The 17,299-nt window shown below is 41.3% G+C and overlaps 1 protein-coding gene across 1 annotated transcript in view; it reads left to right on the top strand.

Moving 5' to 3' along the window:
* cerkl (CERK like autophagy regulator) overlaps positions 1-17,299 on the top strand; it is a gene marked incomplete at both ends in the record, with an annotated part of 36,879 nt that overhangs the window by 10,678 nt on the left and 8,902 nt on the right. The window contains 4 exon segments of the mRNA XM_079733340.1: positions 4,774-4,916; positions 5,138-5,212; positions 8,747-8,924; positions 9,707-9,766. Coding sequence (XP_079589466.1) covers positions 4,774-4,916; positions 5,138-5,212; positions 8,747-8,924; positions 9,707-9,766 — 456 coding nt within the window.

Here is a 17,299-nt window from a genome sequence, read left to right as displayed (position 1 = left end):
AATCCCATTGATTTCTGTTGGAAGACTCATTGCTCGTTGGCCGGAAACGGAACGTTTGGTTGTAGTCTTTTCGCTCAGTTCTAGCCCTACTGGTGAGACGGAGTACCGAGCGAAAAGACTACAACTTAACTTGAACAGCCCCCCTTTCCGTTTCCGGCCAACAAGCAATGATTCTATGAGGTATTGTAGTCCGCTGAGCTATGAGCCAGAGAGCTAACGTTATGGATTGTACATATTTATAATTCGAAATTCGCCTCAGACTGTATACCACAGACACTCTAGGGTCTATAGCATATAACCGCTTTGTCTGAATACAGTTTAATTCATTTTCCACAATTTAACAGCTCTCGTTTTGAAGAATAATCACCGCGCCATTCGTTTCAATGGGAATCGCGCCGGTCTATACTTTCAACATAAAGTGTACATATTTATAATTTGAAATTCGTCCCAGCCTTTATACGACAGATACTATAGGGTCTATGGCATATAACAGCTTTTTCTGATTACAGTTTAATGATACAGTAAGCTGGCAACACCGCAACTGCAAATTAACCACACGGAGATTACCATGGCAACCGGTCAAACAACACGGCAATTTGCGCGCGCATCCGCCGTGTTGATAAACAAATAACCCCCATATTGAACGAAGTTAAACCAGGTGAGCGTGCCGTTCACAGACACCAGAATGAACGAGTTCACAGTAACGTTCATCAGGCAGTAATACAGTACGTTCAGTTCACGTTCGCCCAAAATATGAACGAGTTCACGAACTATCGTTCAATGACCACGTTCAGGAACAACACTGCCTATCGTTTCACGGGTGCTCCTTCTCCTTTTACCAGTGTCTGTCATTGTTACTAGCCATACAAATAAAAAAGTATATCTGTATATTTTGGGGAAAGTTTTGGGCCCCATGCTAGAGCTGCTGCCCCCGCGACCCGATCCCGGATAAGCGGTTTGATGAGTTGAGAGATGAGATCTGTATATGTATATACAGTGGGGCAAAAAAGTATTTAGTCAGCCTCCAATTGTGCAAGTTCTACCACTTAAAATGATGAGAGAGGCCTGTAATTTTCATCATAGATATACCTCAGCTATGAGAGACAAAATGAAAAAAATAAATCTAGAAAATCACATTGTCTGATTTTTAAAGAATTTATTTGCAAATTATGGTGGAAAATAAGTATTTGGTCAATAACCAAAGGTCATCTCAATACTTTGTTACATGCCCTTTGTTGGCAATGACAGAGGTCAAACGTTTTCTGTAAGTCTTTACAAGGTTTTCACACACTGCTGCTGGTATTTTGGCCCATTCCTCCATGCAGATCTCCTCTAGAGCAGTGATGTTTTTGGGCCACACGGACTTTCAACTCCCTCCAAAGATTTTCTATGGGGTTGAGATCTGGAGACTGGCTAGGCCACTCCAGGACCTTGAAATGCTTCTTACAAAGCCACTCCTTCGTTGCCCGGGCGGTGTGTTTGGGGTCATTGTCATGCTGAAAGACCCAGCCACGTTTCATCTTCAGTGCCCTTGCTGATGGAAGGAGGTTTTCACTCAAAATCTCACGATACATGGCCCCATTCATTCTTTCCGTCATACGGATCAGACGTCCTGGTCCCTTGGCAGAAAAACAACCCCAAAGCATGATGTTTCCACCCCCATGCTTCACTGTAGGTATGGTGTTCTTTGGATGCAACTCAGCATTCTTTCTCCTCCAAACACGACGAGTTGAGTTTTTACCAAAAAGTTATATTTTGGTTTCATCTGACCATATGACATTCTCCCAATCCTCTTCTGGATCATCCAAATGCTCTCTAGCAAACTTCAAACGGGCCCGGGCATACACTGGCTTTAGCAGGGGGACACGTCTGGCACTGCAGGATTTGAGTCCCTGGCGGCGTAGTGTGTTAGTGATGGTAGCCTTTGTTACTTTGGTCCCAGCTCTCTGGAGGTCATTCACTAGGTCCCCCCGTGTGGTTCTGGGATTTTTGTTCACCGTTCTTGTGATCATTTTGACCCCACAGGGTGAGATCTTGCGTGGAGCCCCAGATCGAGGGAGATTATCAGTGGTCTTGTATGTATTCCATTTCCTAATAATTGCTCCCACAGTTGATTTCTTCACACCAGGCTGCTTACCTATTGCAGATTCAGACTTCCCAGCCTGGTGCAGGTCTACAATTGTGTTTCTGGTGTCCTTTGACAGCTCTTTGGTCTTGGTCATAGTGGAGTTTGGAGTGTGGCTGTTTGAGGTTGTGGACAGGTGCCTTTTATACTGATAAGGAGTTCAAACAGGTGCCATTAATACAGGTAACAAGTGGAGGACAGAGGAGCCTCTTAAAGAAGAAGTTACAGGTCTGTGACAGCCAGAAATCTTGCTGGTTTGTAGGTGACCAAATACTTATTTTCCACCATAATTTGCAAATAAATTCTTAAAAAATCAGACAATGTGATTTTCTGGATTTTTTTTTTCATTTTGTCTCTCATAGCTGAGGTTTACCAATGATGAAAATTACAGGCTTCTCTCGTCTTTTTAAGTGGGAGAACTTGCACAATTGGTGGCTGACTAAATACGTTTTTGCCCCACTGTATATATCTGTATAAGTCCTGCTCACAAACATATATCAACATGTATAGATCTATTGCTTACCCTATTGTGACACTACTGATGTTGTTGATAATGTAATATCATGCAAATATTCTTGTTTTTAATACTTCGACAGACTTACAGACTAAATTCCAAATTCAGACACAGATGTAATGTCTTTTGTCTTTTTTAATGTCGTAATCACCATTAATCAAACCCTCAAAGCTACGCTAATGGTGATGAGCCATGAGATTGGCTGCAGATATAACAAACCCACACACAATTAATGAATGGTCATTCATTGATTTGTTAACGGTCATTCATTCCTTAAAGGTCCCATGACATGCCACCAGGTGTGAGTGTGATTAGCCGTTACAAGCCGTTTTGAAAATCACACTCATACCTGGTGGCATCTCATGGGACCTTTAATGAATGGTCATTTTGTCATTAATAAATGGTTATTCATTCATTAATGAATGGTCATTAATTAATTAATTAATTAATGTTCATTCAGTAATTGTGTAATGGTCAAACCCTGCCTATGTATTTACCAGGCTGTTTGTACACTCCTGGCTTTAGAGATGGAAATTGTCTTCATTATATGGATTAATATCTATTAACAATTAATTTTAATCTAAATAATAGTAATAACACATAGCCATTCTCTTGAAGCAGACGGTTGCATTAATTAACCGTTACATTGCAAACACAGGCTGGTTAAATTTCTCAATGCAGTTCCATCTCCTCCCGGGAGCTCTCTACCCAGGGTCTTCTTCCATACATAAAGCACCCAAGATATCAGGGTTTCTTTTACCTCGTCTGTCGTGGTAAACGACATCTTGATGCAATTGTGATTCTCTATCAAAGTTGCCAGATAAACAAGGAACGATTCGATGCCCTTCTGTTGAAGCTTAGTGCAGATCTCCTTGTGGTCCTGCTGTGACTCTGTCGTCCAAGAGCTGTTTGGAGGAAGATCAACTTTCATCTTGGAAAAAAGAATAAGTGCTCATAGCACCAAGAACATGAAATTATTTTCTCCTTATAGTTATGTACACCAAAAAGGTAATAATTTATAATTTTATTATGGTCCATTTGTACTACAACCACTTACAGATTTGTCCAAACACAGTTTACATGTGGACAAATTGTATTTCGTACTTGTAGATGGTTGAGCTCAATGATGGTTAAACCATCTAAATGTATCCAGCAACCTGTTGGCGGTAAGTTGTAAGTGTTTAAATGAAAACTAAGAAATGGAAGGCAACGTTGGAGGAAGAGGGAGGGTGGGGATGAAAGGGAGAGCCTGTGGAGGGTTCAGGGAGAGGGAGAGGAAGATCTGGACCTGGGGGAGGAGGTGGATGAAGAAGACAAGGACCAAATTGATCATATCAGGTTCGAGCAACATGAGCTGACCGTGGTAGTCATGAGCCAAAAGTTGACATTTAGAGGCTGGACAGAGAGTTTAGCCAATCCTCAGCAGATATAGTGATGCAACAGTATTTTAGACACCTTGACAAGAGCAACAGCAAAATTGTTCTACTGCCTCCAGTAACATCAGTACACTGTAGCCTATTTGCACATAAGAACTTCTTGGTTCCCATTCACAGCCTTCCATGTTTGAACCAATGCCTTGTCCGCTGGGATGCCTTGTTTGACTAAACACATGCTAAACTGACTTGTCTACATAGGATCACAGGTCGAGGAAGTCGAGGAGGAAGGGGCACGATATTCCTGAGAATATCGGGCCCCACAGACAGGAACAGACAGAGAGCTATTATTAACATGGCTATGGCGAATGATGCAATACCCCTTAGAAAAATTCAAACACCCTCGATGACCACAAAACTTTCAATTATTTCCATCTCCTCTGTCAGCACTGTTGTTGAAGTGTGAAAAAGAGGTAGAGATTTGGGTAGAACCTTCATCAGCTAATAAGCTACATTTGCTGTCTGACCTGGTTCAGATAGTCCTGGTGATGTCCTGGGTGTTCAGCCCTATGTGCAGATGACTGGAGCAGTACTATCTCATACTGCATGTAGGGCTTCAAAACATATACCCTAGATACAGTCTATGTAGGACTAGGACTTGTTGAATTATCTTTATTGTTTCTATATTCCTAAAACCTACCACACCCTAACCAGTCGCCCACTTTTTAACACTGTGTGTGTGTGTGTTTGTGAACATGTAGTGTGGTGTGTGTAGGGGGTGATGGTACTGTAGCAGAGCTGGCCCATGCTCTGGTTCTGAGGGCACAGCTTGACTCCCAGAGGGACCCAGACTGTGATCTCAACCCAGTGCAGGCTACTCTTCCCCTGGGAATCATCCCTGCTGGTGAGCACCTCATTGACACACTGCCAGACTGCTATTGCTAATAGGAAGGTAGATGTTGACACTGAAGTTGTTCATAGAATGTTGACTGTGTATATAGAATATTGACAGAGTTTATAGAATGTTGACTGTGTCTATATACTTTTTTGTTATATATATATATGTACTATGTATATGTGTACATCTGTTTGTATGTCTTATCCACCTATCTCTGTGTATTTTAGGTTCCACAGACATTATTTCATGTTCTGTCCATGGAGTTAGACATCCTATCACAGCTGCTCTCCACATCATCCTGGGTATGGACAGACAGCCAGAAAGACATAAAGACCGACAAACAGAAAGACAGACAGACAGATATAAAGACAAGACAGGCAGACAGAAGGACAGACAGAGACCCACTTTTCACCTTCCATTAAAATGCGTTTGCGCATAAAGAAAGTCCAGACACAGTATTGATCAGACCTTGGTAACCCTTCTGCCACGGCCAACAAAGGTGTAGACACATCCAGCTTCCCAATAGGCATGTAAAGTGTTATATCCACATCCTGGGGCAGGAAAGGGATGTGTCCTCATCTAGTTTCGCTGATCAGTTCACCTTTACCCTTCAAGCTCTTTAAGCTGAACATGCACCAGCAAAATAGCGGCTGTTGGCGACTCCTCCTTCAGATATCATCGCACTATCATCGCACCCCGAGAGGCTGCTTGGGCCCATATGACTTTGGAAAGTATAGTTAAAAAACAATGTATCTCGCCCCAGCAATCCAGAATGTGACCATGTCACACAATGGGATAGCGCAGTTGGTGTTGCAATTTTGACGTACCATGGCAGGTTGGAACTGCAACTGCTTACACACCAGTAGGCTATACACAGCCCAAACATGCAAAAGATTTGCCTGATTGAAATATTATGACAATGATGTGGATTGTGGAAAAAAAAAAATCAATAGGGGCTGCATGAATGAACACTAGTAGGCTATCCCATGCGTTAAAATAATAATAATAATAACAATAATAAACTCGAGCAAAGATGGCTATATCCCAGCCTTTCAAAACAAAATCTCCTTTTAGGGTAAATGATAACGTTGGTTAAATTATTTGTGAAAGAACAGCTGATACAGCGGTAATAAGTTGTATTTAAATCTATGCATCTGCAAACACCGTACAGCGAACACATAGTTTCTTGACACCGACGTCGTGTACAAGCCCATAACTTTTAGGATTGATGAGTAGGCTATTTGATCGTGAGGAAACATAGTTTTACCATGAGTGAGTGTTAAAAAGAATGAATGAATGCAGGCGCGCGCGTGTGCATCCATCTGTTTAAACACACACAAAATAAACACGTAATGCATAATACAGTCCATGGCAATGTACATTAACGGGGGGGACACATGCATATTAGGAACAGAAGTCGATAACGATAATAATAATGGATTGAATTTATATAGCGCTTTTCTAGACACTCAAAGATGCTTTACAGTGAAGGGGGGACCTCACTAATCACCACCAGTGTGTAGCACCCACTTGGGTGATGCACGGCAGCCAATCTGCGCCAGAATGCTCACCACACACCAGCTTGTGCAGGAGAGTGAGGGAATTAATAAGTCAGCCAATTATACAGGAGGATGATTAGGGGGCCAGATTGAATGAGCTTGGTTGGGCCAGGACCCCGGGGAAACCCCTACTCTGCGATAAGTGCCCTGGGATCATTTATGACCTCAGTGAGTCAGGACCTCGGTTTTACGTCTCCTCCGAAGGATGGCGCCTTCCACAGCACAGTGTCCCTGTCACTGCACTGGGGCATCGGGATTGATGTTAAGGCCAGAGGGAAGAGAGCCACCTATTGGCCACCACCCGATACCACTTACAGCACCTGGTATTCCCAGGCGGTCTCCCATCCAAGTACTAACCAGGCCCAACCATGCTTAGCTTCCGAAATGAGACGAGATCGGGCGTGTCCATGGTGGTATGTAAAATTATGTATACAATACTGGTAAGAAACGATGTGTGTTAATGTATTGCTGCATATCAGTAAATAAAACCAGGCCCAACCATGCTTAGCTTCCGAAATGAGACGAGATCGGGCGTGTCCATGGTGGTATGTAAAATTATGTATACAATACTGGTAAGAAACGATGTGTGTTAATGCAGGGGTTTTCAAAGTATGAGAGTGAGCCCCCCCTCAGAGAACAAATTTTAGCTGAGCCCCCTCCCCCAATTTTCTTTTCTAAATCCCTGTGTTTTGAAAGATCTTTTAATTATTTTACACATTTTAAATATCTCTGATCATATCTTAAACATCTCTGATCATATTTTACACATTTTAAAAATCTCTGATCATATTTCTTTTAAACATTTTTGAAACATTTTAAACATTTTTTTTAAACATTCTAAACATCTTTGTGCATTTTTAAACACATTTGTTAACACATTTTAACATCTTAATCTAAGCTTAACGTTTTTAAAATACATTTGAACATCTTAATCTGTAAACTGCCAGTTTAGCCTCCTTTTTAGCTCACCTCAACTTTAGTGGGAGCAATGAGTTTGCGTAGCTGTGTTCGAAATCGTTCCCTATCACGGATATAGTGCACAATATAGGGTGCTCGCCATTTTTTAGAAGTGTTCGAATTCTCAGTGGTAAATTGCATGCACTAGATAGTGGACTTAAAATATCCAAAATTTGAGTGAACATACGATGTTCCGTACATGTTACTCCCGTGTACCACAATGCAATGTGGTCGTGTTATCCGGAGGAGAAGAAGGAAGCTGAATAACCGCAAAAATGAATAGAAACGTCAACAATTTATTTGGGATTTAACATAGAAAATGTAATATTCAAAATTAATTAAAAAACAACTTGATCAAGGAAATGTAACATTCAACATCAATACAACCTCCAGTTTTCCTCGTGGGTGCCCGGTTTGTTTACATGATGTGGGCGCAGCTGTCTGCGTCATACAAATACCCGGTGCATTTACTGACGCAAATGACGTTTAGAAATGTTCAGCGTAGTGTCCGAATTCTCGTTTGTTCGTTCCCTATATAGTGCACTATATCATAAACACTATATAGGGAATAGTGAGTGAGTGAATAGGGAACGATTTCGAACACAGCGCGTCTTCGTCTTTGCGTTTTTTTTGCGTTACTTTTTCTGGTATATTTTTTTCTCACGACGCGCCCCCCCTGAAGAACTCTGGCGCCCCCCAGGGGAGGCGCGTCTCACAGTTTGAAAACCACTGTTAATGTATTGCCGCATATCAGTAAAGAGACCCACAGTTGCAGCCACAGGACCGAATATAATCTGTGTGTTAAGTTTTCTTTGCCGCAATTTACATGACGACTCAGTATTTAGGAAGTTAAACCCTATTCCAGAAGAAAACGCTATTCCATGTGTGAATTAGGCCATATTATTTGGCCATAAACTGAGCCATTTGAAGTTTGAAATTTGTGTGGTCATGCATCTGTCTCATCGGAGACAGATGCATGAGTCTCCGTGTATTAATGCATTAATGTATATATGTATGTGTGTATTAATGTGTGTGTGTGTGTGTGTGTATTAATGTGTGTGTGTGTGTGTGTGTGTATCCATGTGTGTTTAAGTGTGTATTTGTGAATTAATGTGTGTGTGTGTTTGTGTGTGTGTCTGTGTATTAATGTGTGTGTGTGTGTGTGTGTGTGTGTGCGCGTCAGGTCACCTCCAACAGGTAGACATGTGTAGTTTCTCCTCTCGGTATTAATGTGTGTATTTGTGTATTAATGTGTGTGTATTAATATGTGTATGTTTTTGTGTGTGTGTGTGTGTGTGTGTGTGTGTGTGTGTGTATCAGGTCACCTCCAACAGGTAGACATGTGTAGTTTCTCCTCTCTGGGCCGCTTGTTGACGTTTGGCTTCTCCGCCATGTTTGGGTTTGGTGGGCGAAGCTTAGCGCTGGCGGAGAGGAACAGGTGGATGCCTCCGTCACAGAGACGAGACTACGCCCTGGCCAAGACAGTGGCCTCACTAAGGTCCTCACTCCTCACACTAACAACCATGCAACTCTCTTTTTCTCTCAGTCAACTAAAAGGTTTTATTAGATATATATATGAAACAAAAACCTTAAAGCTCTACATATCGTTCCCTGTCTCTCTCTCTACCTGGCTGTCTCTCTCTACTTGTCTGTCTCTCTCTTTAATTGTCTGTCTCTCTCTACCTGTCTGTCACTCTGTCTCTCTCCCTGTCTCTCTCTACCTATCTGTCTCTCTCTACTTGTCTGGCTCGCTCTCTCCCTGTCTCTCTCTACTTGTCTGTCTCTCTCTACCTGTCTGTCTCTCTACCTTTCTGTCTCTCTCGCTACCTTTCTGTCTCTCTGTCTCTCTACCTGTCTGGCTGTCTCTCTACCTCTCTGTCCCTTTACCTGTCTGGCTCTCTTTCTACCTGTCTTTCTCTATCTCTCTACCGGTCTGTCTCTCTCTACCTGTTTGTCCCTCTGTCTCTCTACCTCTCTGTCTCTCTCTCTCTCTTCCTGTCTGTCTGTCTCTCTCTACCTGTCGGTCTCTATATCTGTACCTATCTGTCTATCTCTCTACCTGTCTGTCCCTCTGTCTCTCTACCTGTCTGTCTCTCTCTACCTGTCTGTCTCTCTGTCTCTCTACCTGTCTGTCACTCTTTCTCTCTTCCTGTTTGTCTCTCTACCTGTCTGTCACTCTGTACCTCTACTTGTCTGTCTCTCTCTACTTGTCTGTCTCTCTACCTGTCTGTCTCTCTCTACCTGCCTGTCTCTCTCTACCTGTCTCTTTCTATCCCTCAGACCAGAGGAATGTCACCTGTCTTTTCTTCCTGTAAATCAAAAGCACAAATCAGGAAAACGGTACGACACACACACACACACACACACACACACACACACACACACACACACACACACACACACACACACACACATATACACACAAACAAAGACACCATTTAAACACATTTCATTTGATTGATATCCACATGAACAGAAAACATTATACAGGATATGATTATGAGTCATGCAGAGCAATAGTGTGTACAGGTGCTACAATAGAAAACAGGAACGAGGCTCAGCAGATACTGACCTGTAGAACGCTCCCTGCGGACTTCCTCTTGGAAGGACTGGCCTCTGACGGCCTCTCACTGCTAGCTTATCAACATGGCCCAGGCTCCCATCAATATAAACCAGTAGCTGTCCCCATAGCCTCCCTCTGTGAAGGCTTGGTTTGAATAAGACAGTGGGCCCTATTTTAACGGTCTGAAACGCAAGTGATAAATGACTCTTGCACCCGACGCAAATCTAAAAAGGGTTGCCTGAAGTAGCCTAATTACCCGTAGGTGTGGTTTGGGCGTAACGTGCAATAAACCAATGCAATGAGAGTGCCATCTCCCATCCCCTTTAAGAGCCATGAGCGCATTTGAAACTGACGAGTTCATATTTTGACAGCGCGATTGCAGTCTCCGATGAGAAAGTTGCATGACCACATGAATTTCAAACTTCAAATGGCTCAGTTTATGGTGCAAATAATATAGCCTAATTCACACGTGGAATAGCGTTTTCTTCTACAACTTCAGAAATACTGAGTCGTCATGTAAATTCAACCCGGTATCACGCGATTTCGTGCTCATGCACACGAACGTTAATCTATTGAATCGTGTCCCAGAGCACGAATGTCCGACTTTTTTCGTTCTACACAGAAATGTAAACCAATGCATTCTGAATGGGAGCGTTTCTCAGATGTTTCTGTGCTACACAGAACGAAATGTAAACCAATGCATTTTGAATGGGAGCGTTTTTCAGACGAGAGAGAGAGTGCGCAGACAGTACAGTGTACCCTCTAGTTATATATATGTCAATATTTCCGATTTTTTAAGCAGACCTCCTCAAAAACTGAAACGAACGTGCTCCACAGAACGCGCGTTTCTCAGACAATTATCATGCTCCACAGAACGAAACGAGAGGGAGAGAGAAAGAGAGAGAGGGAGGGAGAGAGAGACTTCAGAAGGGGTGTGCGCAGACAGTACAGTGCACCCTCTAGTTATATATATGTCAATATTTTCGATTTTTTAAGCAGACCTCCTCAAAAACTGAAACAAACGTGCTCCACAGAACGCGCGCTTCTCAGACAATTAATGTGCTCCACAAAACGAAACGAGAGAGAAAGAGAGTCAGAGAGAGAGAGAGAGAGAGAGAGAGAGAGAGAGAGAGAGAGAGAGAAGCTTCAGAAGGGGTGTGCGCAGATAGTACAGTGCACCCTCTAGTAGTAATGCACGATATACGATATAAACGATAAAAATGGCCTACGTTAGAGATTTTAATTCTATCGCTCTATCGCGATAAGGCATGTTGATGACGCAAAATACAATGTTTAATTTTTGGTTTGGTGCAATTCCTTTTCACATTGCAGCTTTCGCAACAGTGCCAGGATTCATCAACAAACCTGCATGTGTGCAAAGAACGTTAAATCATTGGACAAAAAGGTCTGGGGCGTTGTAAAGCGAAAAAGGGGAGGGGAAAGCACCGGTGAAAGTAAACAATCATGGATATACAGCGTGATATACATTGATCTGCGGACTGGTCCAACTCCTTCTCCCTCATCCTGACTCGGAATGTGTTAAATGCATCAGCATTTTTAAGTTATGTTTTCCAGCATTTTTACTTGCTTTTGTCGGACCGTCGGGTGGTGGCTCAACATGGAGCAAAGAGGAGACGGAATGTCTTTTGGATATCGGACCCGAATATCCAAAAGACGTTCCGTCTCCTCTTTGCTCCATGTTGAGCAACGTCTCCGAGACCACCTCTCCGGCTGGGTCAACCTCCTTTTGATGGTTAAAAATATCACGTAATCGACAAAAATCTTAACAATCAATGATCGATCATCAATTAATCATGCCCATCCCTAATTGTCAGTACAGTGTCTGTTCCTTATCTAGAAAGACACCCGTTTTTCCTGTTCTCTGCATCTTGGGTGGCATTTAAGAACCAAGGACTTAAACTAAGTGTAGTGCCTTTTAGAATGGTTTGCACTAAAGGAAAGAAACCCAATACTAATTTTATTTATCTGCAACATTATGTTGTATGATTACAGTGTTTTACAATAAATGTTCTCGAAATGACATACTATATTTCTCTTTTTTTGAAATACATTTAGCAGTTTGGCTTTCCTTAGGGTCTATGTAACCTGTTCTGAAACGGTTATTTTATGATATTATATCGTGATATATATCGTTATCGCAAGAGGCTGCAATCTATATCGCAATATGGATTTTAGGCCATATCGCCCAACTCTACCCTCTAGTTATATATATGTCAATATTTCCGATATTTTAAGCAAAAGGTGAAACGAACGTGCTCCACAGAATGCGTGTTCCTCAGACAATTAAAGTGCTCCACAAAACGGAACGAGAGAGAGGCTTCAGAAGAGGTGTGCGCAGATAGTACAGTGCACCCTGTCGTTATATATGGGTCATTCTACGAGACGGGTGCCTTTTCCACTTTGTAATTTTCATTTTTTTTTTTCAAGGAAAAACTGTTTTTTAAACACTCACATTATGAAAGACAAAGTAGACCTTCAAAAAAACATGTTTGCCCACCTCAGGTATTAAATCCCTACAAATTATATCTATTTTATTACATCCCGGCAGTTGATTTTTTACCACCCCGTAACGGACAAGATACACACAATTTAAAACATAAATCATGAAACAATTTTCAAAAATGTCATATTTTCCTATCAGAATAATGTCCTTTTTTTGATACTGAAAGATAAAGGCTTGTTGTCTTATTGTAGTTTTTCATGATATAGATTATTTCCCTTGAGATATGAATTTCGCCAATCAATGGCTTACATTTTTGAACAATATATGCTATTATACTTCCCATAGTCAAATAAAAGTAGCATGTATTAATTGATCCACATAAAGACATCACTATCCCACATTTATTTATAAGGCATTTCATTGCCTTTCAATGTTTTTTTTAAATAAAAAGAGACCGTTATGGGGTGGTAAGTCATGTTACAGGGTGGTAAGTCATGTTACGGGGTGGTTGACTTTGACTATTCCTATGTAATATATTGTGTTTTTACCAACAACATTATTAATTTGGAGTATACATGTGAACATGGGATGACTTAATAATGCAATATCCAAGTTATATATAAAGGTATTTATTAAAACAACACATAAAAGTGCAAATATGCTAGTCAACAGGACTGTAGGGATATATTCAAGAATTCATCAATCAATTCGTCAAGACAATCTCATAGTCATTAGTACATCAACATTTGATGACCAAACTGGAACATTAATTAAAATAATCAAGTGATAAAGTAAACATTTAATAACTCAGAACTCATCTTTTCTCAATAGAAGTCATCAGAAGTAAATTAAAGAGAAACTTACATACAAATTTGGTCTGATCCATCAGTTAATTAGAAAACAGTATTTCTCAATCAATTTAATTACCACAAAATTATCACAAAATGTATTATCAAAAAATGTATCATTGCACGAGAATCTCGTTAGCATTGGATCACTGCAGTGTTGCGGAGAGCCGCTTCCATACCTCCTTCTCGATTCCAACATGACGGGATGTCACAGGCTGTGGTGGTTGAATCAGTTCCTGTACATCATCAAACAAGTACCACAGGATATCATCAATTAAAGGCCAGAAGAATTTGTTATTTCCTCCTTTGTGCAGGCATTTCACCTGTGCATGCGTCTCATCAGTATTTAAGATGATGCCTGGATACAGGTCACTGTCATACTTGATCACGCACCAGCTCCCAATGACATTTTCACTCTCCCAATCGATGCCTTCTCTCTCCACCTCTCTCTCCACTGGCACAATTGGGGCATTTGGGGCTTTTGGGGCAGGCTTGTGAAAACTGAAATGCAAGATGTTAAAGCACTGACAGTTTAGCTGCTTCTTGGTGGAGCACATGCAGCTCACCTCTCGATAGAGGACCTCACCTGGAATATATGTCACAACTTGGTGAAACTTCATTATAGATGGCACTGGGGGAATCTGATTTTGCATCTGCTGCACTGCATGATCCACAGCTTCCGCCGGAATAAAGAACAACTTAATGCTTGTGGTTGTGTTTGAGAGGGCCAAGAATAATGTGTGTGCATCAGGGATGTCACTGCCAGTGTTGACCAACTGGTCTGCCGTTCTTTTCAAGGCTCCTCCCACGCCATCAGGAGCCCCCTTCCCATGACTGGCTTCAAAAAAGTTCCATGTACCACCTTTCAGCCCTCTTCTTGCAAGCTCAGTACTGAAAAGGTACAGATTCCTTTTCTGTTTATATTGAGTGCATGGCCCATCACTAAGAAAATGAAGGACAGATACCAGAGGGTAATTCGTTTGCACATGATCCAGCACTGGAGCCATGTGCTCCCATATAGCCGGAGGACCCTTTTGTTTCGAGGGTGACACAGAGCAAAAGGGCACGACCTCTTTGTCTCCACCTAGATAGAGCACACCAGTGTGTAGCGTGGCCTGATTTTGCGAGGCGCCAAAGCGAACAGACTGGATCTCTGAGCTGTATTTGCAAGAGTAATTCTCAGAAAAGTCAATGTGAATTATTGCCTCTTCTTTTGTCAGGTTTTCTTTTAACTTTCTGCAGTAAGAGTACTGCTGAATTATGTTAAAAGTGTGCCTCTTGAATTTGTGTAGAAAGGCATGGAACAAATCCACCAGATTTCCTTGGGAATCTTCCACCAGCTTCTTCAATGTGTACCTAACAGTGGTTCCATCCTTCATGTCCTCTCTTTCTTTCTGAGCTGTGGCCCACTGAGGGAAGGTAACTGTCTTCACAGCATCAAACTGAGGGAGCTGGATAATTTTGTTTTTGCATTCCACACACTCATCGTACATGCAGGCCTTGTTAGAGAAATCACATGTAATCATCTTGGTTAAACTCTCAAGATTGGTTGTCTCAATTAGTTTCGAGTGATACATCTTCATGACCACAAATTCAAGATTCTCATGAATCTTGCACAAACAGGTTTCACGATCTGACAGAGTGGGATGTACAACCCAAAATGGACGCAGTCTACAGAAAAGGGAGAAGGAAATGAAGTGCTCCTGTTCTGCAACGAATTTTCTGTGCAGGTTCTTCATTGTATCCATTAGAAACCTCTTTTGTTTTTTCACCTTGCCTCGGGTGATGGTTTGCTTGCGTCCAGTAGTTATCCGGCTGACATCGTCTCTTCTGTAAAAGGAATGCACCTCTGCTTTCAAGCCAGGACGAAGTCTACTAGTGGGTTTTCTTGTGGTGCTGCTGATGGTTTCACCTTGGAGAAAGCGGCGCTTTTTTGAAAATCCTAGTAGCTTTTCTGCAAATGTTTGGAGTCGGTATCTCTTCACAATCCCTCCAACAGTTACCTTTGCGATAAGCTGTTTTTCGCGTTCTTTTCTTGCTGTCTTGTACTTGTTTTTGATATCTTCTATTAAAGCTTCATGGTAGAGGAGTTTTTTCCTGATTGTTGGTGTTAATCTTCCACTTTTTGTCAATTGTTGCACTTTTGAGCGTGGAGACTCACTTTTATTTGATCGTTTGTATTTTTTTCTGTATTTATCTGAACGCTTCCTCTCCTTCTCCAGCAATTTTGTTAATTTCTCTACTTCTTTCTTGAGGCGATCTTTATTCTTCCTCCACAGCCGCTTCCCTGCTTCATGTTGCCTAAAAAATAGCAAATTCAGTATGTCAGTCAATATACATGGTGGCTTTTTATCTAGGCTACTCTCCACTTATATTCCCTATAACTGAATGCTACCTTGAAGGTCCTGCCTGCTGCCTGTCTGCAGATCCTGGCTGTACATTCTCTGGGCTTTCAGGAGGGGTATGGAAAGCCCCCAACATTGCCTTTTTCTGCTTTCTCCTTCCATTCTGTTCCCTCCACTTCTTTCTTAGCTCTCTCTGGTCTCTTTCATTTAAGTTTTTAACTAACTTCTTCTGCCCTCCTTCTACATCTCGTCTCCATCTCTGCTGCTCACTCTCTAGGTACATCTGCCTCCTCTCTTGATCTGCGTCCCGGCGGGCACGGAATCGTCTTTGTCTTTCTGCATTACTTAGTGGAGCCATGATAATCTGCAGATTATGTAATGTAATTATTCTTTATAATATATTATTATAATATATAATATGATATAAATGATATAAACAATGAATTTTCATATTTAAATGGCAAAAATAACCCCTCTACAACTCCCTTTACCACCCCGTAACAATATACAGTGTTACGGGGTGGTATGTTACGGGGTGGTAAATTTCACCTTAAAATGGCTGCCGCTTACCATGTGGTCAACTAGCTGAGCTAGCAACTACACTAATCAGACTTAAATATAATTTTCTAAACATTACAACTGGATTTAAAAAAAAATTAAAACAGTTTCCCTATCTATTATGCGTTACGGGGCTGTAAGACTAAGCTTGACGGACCCTGTCTAACACACAAAAACAGCAAATAAACAATTTAAAATAATGTGGGAACTTGCCTGCTCTTGACCTTGACTCCTGCAAGGGTTCGAATGATGTCACTTCCTCTCTCTGATATCATTTAAAGCAACAGTGCATTCTTAATAGGCAGAAACTGTAAGCGTTACGGGGTTGTAAGACAAAATGGGGACATGACTTTTAATGACTTTATAATGACTTTTTTTGCATATAATAATGTTTTATTTTGAATAAATCTATTGTATAGTGTCAGGGGCATAACTTTAATCCTTAGTATAATAAAGGTTTTGTTTAGAAATAATATTTTTTAGTTAAAAAGGTTAATGCAAATTCCTTGTTGGTCATTGCGGACATGGCAAAACCAGCCATATCCTTACTAATAATGTCTAAAAAGTGTTTGTTTTAATTTTGCAATGTTATTTAAACATTAATCATGTAATTAAAAACAGTACCATTTACAACCTTGAACTTTTGGAACACATTTTGACAATGTTTTACATCCTTTGAAGATCATGAAATGCTGTGGACTCAAATGGCACCCGTTTCGTAGAATGACCCATATACCGTATTTCCCGCACTATAACGCGCACCGGATTATAAGGCGCACCTTCAATGAATGACCTATTTTAGAACTTTTTTCATAAATAGGGCGCACCGGATTATAAGGAGCATAGCATAGAAGATACTGCAGTCAAACGTTTGACTGGGGATGCGTTATGCATCCACTAGATGGAGCTGTGCTAATTGTATAGCTCGTCACGCGCAACGCAACTGTGAGGACGAGTTGCTGCATTTAGCAGATATAAAACTGGAACCTTTATGACAAAAAAGTAAAACACAATTACGCAGTTCCAAACCTTAGATTTTTTAAATATCTTGCAAACGTGAATGATACAAAGTAGAGCATCGCACCCTCGAATCTT

The sequence above is a fragment of the Pollachius pollachius genome (assembly GCF_949987615.1).
Source record: "Pollachius pollachius genome assembly, chromosome: 3".
NCBI classification, from domain to species: Eukaryota; Metazoa; Chordata; class Actinopteri; order Gadiformes; family Gadidae; genus Pollachius; species Pollachius pollachius.
This window is presented reverse-complemented; position numbering and strand designations above follow the sequence as displayed.